The sequence below is a fragment of the Nanorana parkeri genome, unplaced genomic scaffold (genome assembly GCF_000935625.1).
Source record: "Nanorana parkeri isolate BGI_ZX_2015 unplaced genomic scaffold, ASM93562v1 scaffold973, whole genome shotgun sequence".
Lineage (NCBI taxonomy): Eukaryota > Metazoa > Chordata > Amphibia > Anura > Dicroglossidae > Nanorana > Nanorana parkeri.
Genome location: NW_017307241.1, coordinates 62780 through 78370, shown reverse-complemented (window position 1 = coordinate 78370; position 15591 = coordinate 62780). Strand labels below are relative to the sequence as shown.

At 42.4% G+C, this 15591-nt stretch overlaps 1 protein-coding gene across 5 annotated transcripts in view; it reads left to right on the top strand.

Annotated features, from left to right (window-relative positions):
* The window catches only part of ANKDD1A (ankyrin repeat and death domain containing 1A), a 57815-nt gene that overhangs the window by 23118 nt on the left and 19106 nt on the right, over positions 1 to 15591 (top strand). For all 5 annotated transcript variants that reach the window (XM_018566768.1, XM_018566769.1, XM_018566771.1 and 2 more), the window contains 4 exons: positions 239 to 343; positions 8502 to 8600; positions 10923 to 11021; positions 15148 to 15246. In XM_018566768.1, the coding sequence (XP_018422270.1) occupies positions 239 to 343; positions 8502 to 8600; positions 10923 to 11021; positions 15148 to 15246 (402 nt within the window). The remainder of the gene's footprint in view (positions 1 to 238; positions 344 to 8501; positions 8601 to 10922; positions 11022 to 15147; positions 15247 to 15591) is intronic.

Below are 15591 nucleotides of genomic sequence, written 5' to 3'. Positions count from 1 at the left end.
CAGAGAGGTGAAGAATTAGATACTTATAAATACTCATTCCTGACTGGTCCTGTTCAAGTTTCCTAACTGATGTCACTGAAAAAAGCTCTCATGGGTTCTACTTTTGAACCAATGTGACACAGCTCTGCTCAGTTAATATATCTACCATGTACCTCCTATAACCTCATACAGTATATTGACTTTCAGGCATTTGTTATAAAGCAGTTCATGTTAATGCAATTTTGTGTTAAATTTTCAGAATGGACTCAACCTGCTCCACTGTGCAGCACAGAGAGGTCACATCAAGGTCCTAGAGTTCATCATGGAGGATCTGGAGAACATCAAAGTAGATAAGGTGGACAAGGTAAATGAGACATCCTTACATGTACATGGTAATTGTTTAGCACTGACATAATGTGCAGTAAATAGCACATAAAGGCTTTAGATAGCACATTAACTGTTGTGCAGCAATTCTCAGACTATCCATAGATCTTTTTAGCATACCAGGACATCCTGTGAGAAACCATGTTGGTTAATCCTTAAACTACCGGCCTGGGTTATCTAGCTGAATATGATTCAGTGTCATAGACATAAATGAGTATGAAGACGTCATAGGATTTGGAATAGGTCACTGGAGAGGTAACTCTGATATCTGTGTAATGACTAGTAACTGCTAGTGAACTAAATATCTGATTCAGTATAGTTGACTCACTTGCAGTCCCAGAAGCAGAAGACGTTTACATGTAAAAGAAAACCTTAGTGAGAAAAAGCACAGAAGCTGATGTTGTAGGCTTCTTTTTTCAATCGCAGACCTAGCTTCAGTACTTTCAGTCACAGATCCGGGACAAATAGACAGATCAGTTCTAACATTACTGGGACATTACAAGCTGTATGCTTGTTTCTGGTCAGTGATTAGGAAACTATTGTGCAAGTGATAACACAGCGCTAAAGGTGGATTCCGTAAGAAAGTAGGTGTAAAATATAAATTAATATATTGCCTTGTTCTGAAGGTATATATATATATATCCACCGAACTGGGGGACTAGTTACCTCCTCAAGGTGTATATATGTGTATATACATATAAGTGAATAACGTCCCAATGAAAAAATATCAAAAACAACTATGTATAAATCAAGTGATAACAAAGTGTCTAAACCTCATTTGTGTTGATAAATCTGAGCATAAACTTCTACGTGGATACAATGCAACACAATGTGAAAAAAATGTTAACAATAAAATTATCTCATAAGTGAATGGTAAAGAAGTGACAAATCCTCAAACCTTTGTGTCAAACCGTTAATAAAATAAAATTAACGAAAAACTGTTGTACAGATAAAGTGCAAAAGTTTTTCGTAAATTTTATTTTATTAACGGTTTGACACAAAGGTTTGAGGATTTGTCACTTCTTTACCATTCACTTATGAGATAATTTTATTGTTAACATTTTTTTCACATTGTGTTGCATTGTATCCACGTAGAAGTTTATGCTCAGATTTATCAACACAAATGAGGTTTAGACACTTTGTTATCACTTGATTTATACATAGTTGTTTTTGATATTTTTTCATTGGGACGTTATTCACTTATATGTATATACACATATATACACCTTGAGGAGGTAACTAGTCCCCCAGTTCGGTGGATATATATATATACCTTCAGAACAAGGCAATATATTAATTTATATTTTACACCTACTTTCTTACGGAATCCACCTTTAGCGCTGTGTTATCACTTGCACATCATATTTTACCAATTCATAGCAGCTTTAGGATTAGTATTTTAACTTTTTAGCCTTATCTTTCCAAGAGCGCAGATTATTTTATCTAAATTAGGAAACTATTGAAGCCGGAAACAGCAAGCATTTTTAAGAAGAAAGTAACCTCCATTTTATAACATTGCAGATTATTTTTAATGTCAGTTGTATTTGATACTATATAATGCATTGTAGATATACAGGTAGAGTGTTAAATATGGATGCAAAAAGCAAATTACAACAATAAACTTTTTTTCTCCTTTTAAATTCCCCCAAATGTCATAGGTCTGACCATTTCTAGAATTTTATGTTATTTTTATAGGGATTGTTGCTCTTTGTTTCTCTCAACAGATATAATTTGGTCCCTCTTCTATTGCTTTGCATATACACTGAGAGGCCAGTTTATTATGACCACCTGATGTTTGTAGGCAAATTAGCTATCATTAGCTATAATTTCACGCTGAAGTTGCTAGAGGGCCAGACCATTATAAATAGGGAAGCAGGTTGTTGTCACGACAGTAGAAGTGATTTTCTGAAGATATGGGTAAACAACGCGATTTAACAGCCTTTGAACGTGGGGTGATTGTTGGCGCGGAGCCATGGAGCGAGTATCAGCAAAATAGCAGAATTTGTTAAATGTTCAAGAGCAGCTGTTGTTAAAGTGTTTAAAGGCTGGACTGTCAGCCGAAAATCTGGGTCTGAACGTGCGAATGGTGGCCCAACAGCGACTAGTCAATGTTAGGGCAGAACGGAGAGGGGCAAGACTGGTACAAGACAACAGAAGGGCAACAGTGCAGTGTCAGATTCCTCGCATCACCTTTTAACATCTCGTGGAGTCACGAGGCGGTCCCAACGAAGTCATCTGGTGGAGTCATCTCGTGGCCCAACAAAGTACTGATGGGGTGGTCATAATAATCTGGCCACTCAGTGTATGTTCTCTGGGAATAATAATGTTCAGGTCATCCACCATATAGCATTTCTACTTCTGCAGAGTTAAAATAAATAGCTTTTTTGCATTTTTTGCAAATATTCTTGAAATGAAAATAGTTCTTGAATATTCCATTACATACAGTAAGTGTGTGACTGTGAAGAAAGTAGAAGAAAGAAGCACTGGGTGAATATTTTCTAACATAAAACTATATATTCAAAATCCAAAGTGAAATGAGACTCCCTCATAATGACTTTGACTGATGGGATGACGTTAGAACTTAGAGGAATCTCATTGCTGGTGTCAATCAGAGGAGTATACGGACAATGGGTGATTTAACTCTCCAGCTTCTATCGAAAACTAAAATATATTTTTTCATGAACTCAACCTTTAAGGAGTTGGCTCAGGAAGGTATGCAGTTTTTCTGGAGTGTTATGATTATATCAGGAATGAGTAGGTAGTGCCTGCAGTTAATGATCTGTAGACCAGCTTTTTTCAAAATGTGGTCTACATACCACCTATCGTCAATGAGACATGCGTTGGGTGGTCCTTAGTTATCCTTCTACAGTCTGCTATAGGATGTACTGTCATTGGTGCCATGGGCATCAGTTTTCTGCTACAACTTCCTTATAACTTTTCCCATGTTAAATCCTATCTCCAGAAAAAAAATAATCTATCCTTGCATTGTGGCTGCTGGAGCACTGCAAGCATAACATGCTCATTTAGGTCTAGGGTACTGGGTATAGGACTTCTACTTCCGTGATCCCCAATCCGACAGGCTCCCTCTAGGCTTCAAGACCTGCACCTACATCCTCCTTACCCCTAACTATGTTCTGGCAGACAGAGGCCCACTGATGTCATCAAGTACAATGCAGGGTCCAGAGCCCTGCATTACACGTGAAGTGACAAGTGACAGCATTTCTGGCAAGAGCAACAGGATTTTTCTGCACTTGCTGAAAATGTCTAAAAAGCCTTAAAAGTGAAAACAAATGCAACCACCACATCTAAGGACTGGTAAGCTGCAAAATATTACATTTTTGTTTTTGTATTGAGGTGTGCTTTAAAAATAAATGACAAAATGTCTGGAGGAGAACCCTCCCAATTTTGACACTTGTTACTATGACATCTGTCCCTCATTTTTCCCTCCCTTTAGCAAGGTTTCAATTTACTTCCTGCTTTGTCTCTTGAACAGGAAGTGTAGAAAAATCTACCCAATGGGAACACAAGCAGACATAAAGTCATTAAGGCAATTTAGGATAAATTGAAGGGTTCCTGGGGACCTTATTTTGTGGTTTTCCTAGAGTGATGGTGCAGGTCAGTTGTTCTTGTGGGGAGTTTTTGTGGCTCCTTCCCTTTGTTTTGTTATAAACATAACATAATTGAGTACATAGAAACCAGCATGCACGAGATGGTAAATATTTAACTTGTATAGATAACGGGCAGAAATATGATCATTTTCTTAAGAGTGCTCTTATTCATTTGTACAATAGGGATGGTTTCAGCTGTCTGTGGAATGCGGCTGTCAAGGAGGAGTTGACAGTTAAACCATTTTCACAGAAATGTAATTCTTTCAGTGGAATGTTATCAACAATGACTGTACATACCGGTAGTAGCCAGAAGTTGTAAAGGGTAAAAATGCATTCTCAAGTTTAACAGCTTGCTCCTGTTTCCTGTATCCCATTAAATTTTCTATGACATTAAAGGAGAACTATGGGGTCAGTGTTTTTCCCCATAGTTCTCCTTAGGGTAACGGGAGAACACAAACTAGCGTCCTCCCGTTACCCTAAGCTCAGTATACCGCGAGCTACAGCTCGCGGTATACTGAGACGCCGCAGCCGGAGCGGATCCCGACGTAGATGACGGGATCCGCCCAGCTGCGTGAGTGACAGCTGGCTCTGCCTATCTAGAGGCAGAGCCAGCTGTACCCGCCCCCTCCCCGTCCGTTCCGCCAGTCAGCGCTGGCAGATCGGAGAGAGGAATCCAGCCCCTCCCCCTATCACGGCAGAGAGCCGTGACAGGATCGAGAGGTGAGCGAACCTGGTATGTGTTCGCTCACCTCCCGATCTACTGAGCCGACCTGTGACAGTCTCATTGTCACAGGTCGGCTAGAACTATGAGGTGAGTGGAAATCACTCATCTCATAGTTCTCCTTTAAATCTCAATGATAGTTAAATAAGATCCCTATGATACGTTGAATTTTCCTTCCTTTGTCATCTTTGGAACATCTTATAAGGAGCATGAATGCAGTTTGTTACATTTATGACAGGGGTGGACAAATTGTTATGGAGTTGAGGAGCCAGTCTGTCCCATCCAACAGGATTTTTTAGGAGCCAGCTCCATTAACAACTAGAGAGAGCCTCAAATGTTAGGCGCCAGATGATTTGTAAGGAGAATTGGCGACCTGGCTCCTGGGATCAGCCCTGCTTTATGACGTGTGCTGATATACTACAGTCAAAATTTACCTATTTAACTGCTTTAACTATCTCCCCTCGAAACCTTTTTATTTTTCTGAAAGCCAGTCCTTGGTTCTGTCAATGTCTGTCGTGCTACTTTTTTAAACTCACATTGACCGAATGTGTATCTGGAGACTCTCAACTATCAACTCTGTACATACATTGAGGGAATTGAAAGCTGAACTCTAGGCAGATATAAAAGACACAAAGCAATATAGCTCTGTAATCATTAATATATCATTAAATGTATTTTTAAACACAGACAGTGTAAGTACCTGAATTTGACCTGGTATCAACCTCTTGCAGTCCCTGCACAGCAGGGCTGGGGCGTGAGAGGAAGGCAGCGGGAAGAGTCTGCATGGTGAGCTCCTGCGAATGATGCTCTGTGTTAGTGTTCCCTGATTAATGTGACTGTGACAGGAAGGTTGGAGAGTCTTGTGTTTCTTACCAGAGGTCAAAGCTGATATTATGGCCTGGGATGTCAAGTGAGTCCTCCTGAGCTTTCTCAGTGTCTTGTGCTAGGTACTACTCTGTGCCTTGGAGGCATTGATAGAAATGTTGGGCATTTGGAGCAGTTCTTCTGCAAGAGAGATTTGTACAGACTTACTTATAAATACAGCACTAGGCTACTTTTTGTGGCTCGTAAAATAATAGCACAGAGGTGGATGTTGCGTACTCCACCGTCATTTATCAAATAGCGTGACATCATTAACTCTCTCAGAAAAGCTTACATAGCAAGAGGGGATGCCTGGATACATTATCTAAGATATAGGCTAGATGGTTGGAATCCCCCACTTTGGCACCCGCACGCTTTATCTAAAAATAAATGGCAACTGCACAATTTATAACTAGCCGTTATAGCAAGGTGCACATGGAAGGGCTTACACCAATACAAATCATAAATGTTTCCCAGCACACTTACCAGCTAGCCCGCAACAAAACAAATTACGCTGTCTAACAATATGCATTAAAAACAGAGATTTTAGTTGCACAACTTTTGCAAATTATGTGAAAGCCACACTGCCTTCTGTTTCTGTATGGTGGAAAATTTGTTGAGATAATTTATGATAGGGGTGCCCATTAGGTCTTCGCTATCTACCAGTCGATCGCAAAGCGAACACTGGTAGATCACGATCGGCTGTGTCCTGTCCTCCTGCGGTGCTCATGCAGCTGCTGGCTGAATGTGTCAGATGCCGCATTATATCTTGTCAAGGTGTATATCTATACATGTCAAATGAGGATTGCATTTGTCTTTTCTTTTTCTTCTACCATTTTATTCCTGTTAGTTTGCTGTTGTTTCAGTCACAGAAAAATGAAGTATGAAAAAATGGAAACGTTTTGTTTCTTTTCAAATAAAAGTTATCTAATTGCAAAAAAATGAGCGAGATGCTTGAGACTCTACATTTTAGTTTCAGTTAAAGATCACAAGGGTGAAAAGTCGGTATAAAGCAATGTTCGGTCTATATAGTTTACTGCCCTTCTTGTAATACTATGAGTATATGAAACAATGCCCTTTTTGCTTCATATATTAAAGAGATTGAGAAGTAAGGGCAGTGCCTGGCTCCAGCTTGGAACTTCAAAGACCATTGTTCTTTGTGTCCGGGCACGCAAGAAGACCCAGTGCTGCATGAGGATAAACACTTCCCAACCTTAAGAAATCCAGGGTGGTGGAAACTAAGTGCTGTTTGCCTACATTCAGGGTCTATATGTATAATGAAGATATTGGTGGGAAGAGGGTATGATATTTCATTAAATGAAGCTGCATTTATCCTTTAATGCTAAGTTATGTGCTCAGGTGTGGAGGCTGATCATTGTCAGCACTAACTCAATACATTGACTTCACAGGTTCATGCTCTGTTGATGAATCTAAACTGGAATTTCAGGTACTGCAAAGCAACAGCATTTGTCCTTTATTATTCCAGCGAATGTATGGACACGCCACCACGCTGCCTCTCTTTAACGCGTTTTACTGCCCTTCGATTGTTCTACAATTAATACCCAGCGGGGGGGAGGGGGGGGCAAAACATGTTAGAGAGTGTTAGCCTGGGTAGAGTGTACTGGAATAATGAAGTTGTACTTAACCTCATGGAAGTGGTGTGCGGCCCTGAATACTCTGCTTATGATATTATAATGCATATAGCTTCTCTATTTGATAAGATTGTGCACCATTGTAAATGCCCTCAGTAGTGTTGTGCCATTTGGAGCTCATGGTGGTGTGTGATAGCATTAGAGCAACCCAATTTGTGTGACCTAGAGATAACCTGTTAGTTATATCTTCTGTTGGTATTGCAGTATGTTCCTAAGCAGTTATATTTCATCAATTGTTCATGCACCACGAGTTGTAATTTTCCATCATTGTCTTTTTAATAGACAACAATAGATACAAGCAATTTTATTGATTTCAGGTGATTTTCTTGCTGGCAGAGGGTTGACTCATGGGCTGAGCCGCTTCTGCATCTAACACCTGTGTGAACTTCCTGTTCTTCTTGTTTCTTTATATAGTTTGTAAATGTATAGTATATGTACATAGGGGAAGAATATCAGATTACAATCAGGGTAACTTCTAATGTCTTTGTCTGGCATGACCATTCATAAAGAGATCAAGGAAGTTGTAAAGCTATTTGATGCCTATGGCAAGCTGGGTCACGTATGACCTAACTGAAAACAGAAGACTATATATAAGGCGTATCTCAATAATATTTTGAGAAAATATCATTTTCACAATAAAAAATGGGATTGGGATTCTTACTAGGAAAATAGCAAAGCACCTCCTGCACCCAGACACTTCTCTGTCTACAGCCTTATAGCTATATACAGTATCTGTAGTGTGAGACCTAAGGCACTTCTGCCTCTGACTGACTACCAGACATCAGGGGGGCAGCTCTGATAAGAGGAAGCAAAGCCCTTCCTCTTCCATGATGTCTGCCTTGTTCCACACACAGGCACATTGTGGAACAAGGCATGAAGAGCCACCAATGGGGAAAAGATCAACTGCAGAGACCACAAGAAATTCTGATGACTTGCCCTTTGCATTTGGGTACAGCTTCTAAAGTTCTGATCCTCTTTAAAGTGTAACTTTATCAAAAAGTGATACATGAAGACTAAGTAAATTTGCTATGCACGTACAGATTTTGAATTTATCTTATACCATGGATAATGTGGCAGGAGAAGTGAGACTTTGAGGAGGGGGGTATTGCAGCCAGAAGCTGTGGTGGGGAGATCTTGGTGTTGCACTCTCCAGGAGGTACTACAAACCAGCAGCTTACTAAGCCTACCAGACTCCAACTATGGTTCTAATACATTTTATTTTAGTTTGCTGACCTTTATTAAGCAGGTGGTGGAATAGTGCTAAAATGACATAATTTTTGGATTTTTGCTTTATAGTTTGGAAGAACGGCATTTCACCTAGGAGCTGAACAAGGCCAGATGGAGGTGGTGGAATTCCTCATTGGATCTGGGTGTCATCACAGCCTGAAGGATAAGGTACCGCCAGTGCTCTCCCCTTAAATATCGAAACTCAAAAACAAAAATGTAATATATGGCAGCTTACGAATACGTAAATGTGGTGGCTGCATAATTGTTTTTTAGGCTTTTTTTCCTTTATTTTCACCTGGAGATCCGGCCATTAACACACTTCTTGTGTTAGGATGGCTCCACTCTATGGAGGAGCAACAGAGCCTCCTAAGTTCTCCTTAGGGTAACGGGAGGACACAAACTAGCGTCCTCCCGTTACCCTAAGCTCAGTATACTGCGAGCTACAGCTTGTTGTATACTGAGGCGCCGCAGCCGGAGCGGATCCCGACATCGATGTCGAGATCCGCCCAGCTGCGTGAGTGACAGCTGGCTCTGCCTATCTAGAGGCAGAGCCAGCTGTACCCGCCCCCTCCCCTGTCCGTCCGGCCAGTCAGCGCTGGCGGATCGGAGCGGGGAGAATCCAGCCCCTCCCCTGTCACGGCAGAGAGCCGTGACAGGATCGAGAGGTGAGCGAACGCCGATATATGTTCGCTCACCTCCCGATCTACTGAGCCGACCTGTGACAGTCTCATTGTCACAGGTCGACTAGAACTATGAGGTGAGTGAAAAGCACTCACCTCATAGTTCTCCTTTAATAAAAACCGACCATTGTAAGTACCCCTGTCAACATTAAATGGTTTATCTCAACCCTCAATCTGCCACTTTTGCTAGACAGCTTGGTCTGATATAGGAGGTTGAAAAATAAGACTTACTGGTTAATGGTTGAAAATAAATGAAAAAAAGAAAACTAACGCAGCCACCACATCTAAGAATTACTAAGCTAAAGTATATATTTTTTTTCTTTTGGTGTTTGATACAACAGTGAGCGAACAAGGAAGCTAACACACAGAGAGTGGATTAAAGTTTAAAAAAAGGCACCACATTTATTTTCTGTTTTATGTTCTGACTGTAGTTGCCCTTTACAACACATAAACAGAAGTGCTAGGATGCCTGTGTGTGCATAGCTAGGGTTATAGCTGTCTTACCAGCAGTTACTGATTCTCTCCATAGTTAATAAGTTACACTTTCAGCCTGCAAATTGTGTTTAAATGATCATCCAGGGAGCAACAAAATGTTCATATTTTCTACAGTGCCCCAAGTCCTACATGTGGGTATTAGAGACAGTAAGCCCTCGTTCACACCTAGGCGTATTGCATATGCGCGTCTGTCGCGCGTTTTTTTTACTGCGATTCACGGTAAAAAAGTCGGCGACCGTCGCGCGATTCCGAAGGCTACTTGGCTGTATCCCAATGGAAAACGCCATACAAAACGGCCCAAAGTAGTACCTGGACCTTTTCAGGCGTGGGCCGTTTTGTAGGGCGTTAGGGACGGGCGGAAATACGGCAAGGTGGGAACGAGACCATTGACTACAATGCAATTTATATTTTTGACCGTTTTGTAGAGCGTTCGTCAAACGTAGAACGCGCTACAAAACGGTCAGGTGTGAACGAGGGCTTAGAGAAGGTTTGCTTATCAGAATCCATGTGTAGTTGACATTCCTTTAAAGCAGAACTTCAGGAAAACATATTTGCATAGTTTATATCTTTATTGTTTTATTTGCCAAATGAATTGTTTTTTTAAACACCTCTGCCACAGTATATAGTCAGGAACATGACACACCAAGGCTGCATTCACAAGGGGCTTTTATGTGTGCGTTCTGGGATTCCTTCTGCAACGACGGATCCTTGCACTAGGAATCCCAGGTGTGCTCGTTCAGATGCCAATTCATAAACCAATTAGAGTCTGCCCATTATTCTCCTAAATTGTACTAATACAAAGCAAGCCATTTTCAAAATATGCATACACATTACAGAAATTACAAAAAGCGCTCTCCCCCCAGCAGTGCTCGGCTACCTGTGACAGTTTCTCTCCTCCCCGCTGGGACACAGAGCAGCGCCCAGCGGGGAGGAAAGAAAGCAGGGATGTGCCGCTATAACGGCAGAAAAATGGCACTTTCGGCATTTAGATAAAAAGTGCCATTTGCGGCCGATATGCTTCGGTGGCGGATATATCGATGCATCCCTAATCTAAGGTCTCTATCTCACATGCATACATACACATAATAGGGTCGATGTACAGTGTAACCTAAAAACCCACCAGCGAGTATTTCGAGTGTGGAAGGAAACCCATGCAAGAAGATTTGAACCAATGACCCCAGTACTGCAATGTAGAAGTGCTAACCACTAGGCCACTGTGCTGCTCCTCTAAGCTACTGCTATATAATACTTTCTGTAATGGTGATCACATCCTTGTTAGTCATTATAACATCTTCTATTATATCCTATATTTCAGGAGAACAACACAGCTCTCCATCTAGCTGCTAAGAATGGCCATACGGACGTCTTGCAGAAAATTGTAGAAACTGGAGTGGAGCTGAATGACAAAAATCTGGTAAGTAAAATCAGCTTGCTTGGAGCCACTTGTTAATCTGTTTATCAGAGGACTAAATATAAATTCACCCATAAGCAAGCACGATTATGGTAACTACAAAGCAAAGCAGAAGAAAGCCCATGAGACTGAATGCGTTATGTAGGCATCTGCCTAAAACAGCATTGACCTGAAGGAGTAGCCTAAACCAAAAGACAAACCTACAGCATAGTGTACATCAGCAGCTTGCACCTTTAGTTTCTTATGGATTTTGCTGTTTACATCTAAAGTGATAGATTTTATTGATTAATGAGCTAGAATAATACTGCACACTTTCTGTCCAACAGACTTGAGCTGCAATTTAAAGTAAGTCAGTAAAAGTCACCTTTGTTGAAGCATAGTGCAGTGTTATTGCATTTATTACCTTATGAAATAAGTTCTTTTAAGTAGATATCGTACCACAGGTAAGTTGTTCGATAGTTGAGGATATTATGTTAAGTTTATGGAGGTGAGTAGGCACCGGCCTATGTGCAGGGGCATAAGTACAAATTACAGGGCCCTATAATATTATTAAACCGCAACTTGTTGGCCTATTAGTTACCTCTCTCACTGGCACCTAATAATAATTCCCTTTAATATTGGTGCCCAGTGGCTTTTAATGCAGGTTTAATATAGACCCCTTTACTATATTACCTATAGTATGAACCCACTTGAACACTAGTGGCCAGTGACTGATACAATATCCATTACACTTTTCTCAATAAAACCCATTTCAGGCCTTGTTTACACCATGTCGGGACCAGATCTGGATGTGTTTCTGCGTATACAGTGCAGTGCGTTTTTGATGCGTTCCAGTGTGGTCGAGACAAAAAAAATAGTGCCTTAGGTCAGCCGAACATGCTCTGAGCTGAAGTGCAGAGGGACTTCGACTGAGCCGAAGCTCCGGCAGCTCACTCTCTGCCGTTCACCCCTATTCTCATAGGTGCCAAACGGCAGTGAATGAATAGCAGAATGCCACCGAGCGGCTTTCGGCTCGGCTGCTCGGTACCTCCGAGGTACGAGCAGAATAAAAAATAAGTCAAATGAATGAAAAAAAAAAGAGTTGAAAAATTATTCTAAAAATGTAAATACCGTATTTTGCGCTCCATGAGGCGCACCCGTCCATAGGATGCAGGGAGGTTCTGTGACAGCAGCTGTAGTTAGTGACAGCTGAGACTGTGATTACAGCGCCACGGTCTCAGTGATCACACAGAGCAGACGAAGAACGGGCGTTTTTCGTCTGCTCTAGGGGCTCTATGGTGAGCTCCTATGCCGTTGTCACGGGTCCCCTAGAGGAGCGGGGGACCTCGAAAACCACGGCCGGGGGGGCCCTGGAAATGATCGCCACCGCTGCTCGGTTTGATACAAGTGATCTCATTAGATCACTTGTATTAAGCCAGCAGGGGCTCCCACTGTACATTTAGCTCTGCTTCTCCGGAGCAGGACTAAATGTACAAAAAACTACTCGCCCGGCGCCCGAAACTGCAGGTCCCGGGCGTCGGGTGATAGGGATTCACTTCATAAGACACACACACATTTTCCCCCGCCTTTTGGGGGGCGGATCCCATCTTCAGTGTTCTGGCTGAGGGAAGGAGGTTCTCATCCGAGATTTTACAATACATGGCCCTGTCAATTGGCCCCTTAATGCGGCAAAGTCGGCCTGTTAGGGGCTCTATGGTGAGCTCCTATGCCGTTGTCACGGGTCCCCTAGAGGAGCGGGGGACCTCGAAAACCACGGCCGGGGGGGCCCTGGAAATGATCGCCACCGCTGCTCGGTTTGATACAAGTGATCTCATTAGATCACTTGTATTAAGCCAGCAGGGGCTCCCACTGTACATTTAGCTCTGCTTCTCCGGAGCAGGACTAAATGTACAAAAAACTACTCGCCCGGCGCCCGAAACTGCAGGTCCCGGGCGTCGGGTGATAGGGATTCACTTCATAAGACACACACACATTTTCCCCCGCCTTTTGGGGGGCGGAAAGTGCGTCTTATGGAGTGAAAAATACGGTAAATAGGAAACTTTAAAAATATATATATTTTAATGAAAATTAAAAAAATAATACTAATAGAGAAAAAAAAATTGGGCCAGAGCTTGCGGTGACAGCTAGCTCCGCCCGACGGTTTCCTATTGGCCGCCAGCTGCCAGAGTCTTCCAGCAGGTCCCAGCCAATGAATAACAACTGGGTGGAGCTGGCCGTGATGTCATGGCCGGCCCTGCTCAATTGTTATTGTTTAATGACCGATCAGCGTCCCCAGCTCAATGGGGACACTGATCTGTCATTACAACTTGGCGGAGCCAGCCGTGAGATCACGACTGGCTCCGCCCAGCTGTCATTTGCCTGGAGTACGGCCGGCCCTTTCGGAGGCCATTCTCCCCACTTCGGCTGTCACTACGGCTCAGTCAGGCCGAAGCATATCCCTTCAGCTCGGCTGAGCCGTTCGGCTGCTGTACAGGGTATAACCGAACTATAACACCCCAGGTTTGCACACATCTCAGGAGGGATTTTGGTCCACTCATCTTTACAGATCTTCTCTAAATCCTTAAGGTTTCTTGGCTGTCACTTGGCAACTCGAAGGTTCAGCTCCCTCCATACATTTTCTATAAGATTATGGTCTGGAGACTGGCTAGGCCACTCCATGACCTTAATGTGCTTATTTTTGAGCCACTGCTTTGTTGTCTTGGCGTTGTGTTTTGGGTCATTGTAATGCTGAAAGACCCATCCACGACCCATCTTCAGTGTTCTGGCTGAGGGAAGGAGGTTCTCATCCGAGATTTTACAATACATGGCCCTGTCAATTGGCCCCTTAATGCGGCAAAGTCGGCCTGTAGCAGAGAAACAGCCCCAAAGCATAATGTTTCCACCTCCGTGCTTGACTGTCGGGATCCTGTTCTTAGGGTCATAGTCAGCATTTTTCTTCCTCCAAACACGGCAAGCGTTTGCCAAAAAGCTAAATTTTGGTCTCATCTGACCCGCAGAACTTTCTCCCAATCCCTCTCTGAATCATTTAGATGTTCATTGGCAAACTTCAGACAGACCTGTACATGTGCCTTCTTGAGGAGGGGGAACTTGCGGGCACCACAGGATCTCAGTCCATGGCGGTGTATTGTGTTACCAATGGTTTGTTTGGTGACTGGGGTCCCTAACTGCCATGAGAACATTCACAAGCTCCTCCTGTGTAGTCCTGGGCTGATCCCTCACTTTTCTCATGATCATCCTTACCCCATGAGGCAAAATCTTGCATGGAGCTCCAGACCGAGGGCAATTGATGGTTATTTTGTATTCCTTCCATTTGCGAATAATCGTTCCAACAGTTGTATCCTTCTCACCAAGCTTCTTGCTGATAGTCTTGTAGCCCATTTCAGCCTTGTGCAGGTCTACAAGCTTGTCCCTAACGTCCTTTGACAGCTCTTTGGTCTTGCCCATGGTGGTGAGGTTTGAATGGAAGAAAGAGATTCTGTGGACAGGTGTCTTTTATAAATATAATGCGTTGTCGTTAGGAGCACCTTCTTAAATTGAGAGGACTAATCTGTGTACCACATAGCCAGTCTGTGGGAGGAGCCAGAATTATTGTTGGTTGGTAGGGGATCAAATACTTATTTTACTCACTGAACTGCAACTCAATGTATAACATTTGTATCATGTGTTTTTTTCTGGATTTTTGGTTGATATTCTGGCTCCATCATTTAAAATACACCTATGATAAAAATTATAGACCTTTCATTTCTTTGTAAGTGGGCAAATGTACAAAATCTGCAGGGGGATCAAATCATTATTTTCCACACTATATATAGGGTTTTTCTCCAATTTGACTGCAGGTGGAAATACACATTAATGTCCCATAATACCTTGTTTCAGATACTGTTAAACAATGGTTATTGACAGAGCCGAGCCATGGAATGCTAAAGGAGGAAGAGGAGGTATGAGTACATGGCTAGCAGACTTCTGTTAGTGGACAAACCTGTCTGTGTTCACTTCAGAACCTCCATTGTGTTTAGATGACAGGTCCATGGTTATGGTACAATCACTATTGTGTAAAGATCAGGACCTTTTTGATTTTGTAAAATGATCTGCATGTTTAGCTAAATCTTATTATTATGTGTTCCTGTAGGAGGGAAATACAGCTTTGCATATGGCTACAGAAGGAGGTCACTTTGACTGCATTAGAATTCTGCTAGAAGCTGGAAGTGATGTCAACGTGCAAAATGAGGTAATGTGAACATATGGGAAGAGGATGAAGACATTATTCTTTGAATGCTTTCTCCAGCTGTGGTGTAGCTCAACAAATTGGGGTTTTCCTGGTATAAAATGTGCTGATATAAAGAGACCTCCACCACTGCCGGCCCGGGGGAGGCATATTGAAGAGAAATCCCCCCTTCTCCACCGCTCACATGGGAGCAGTTCAGCTCTTAAAAGGCTTTATACCGTGTTTTTAAGCTTGAGTATCCTTCTCTATCTACCGTATGTGCAGGCAGTCATAAACACTTATTACAGCGGCTGAGCGGTTTGGCACATATTTCTTCTTTTAAGTGTTTGCTTTTTTACTTCCTTCATT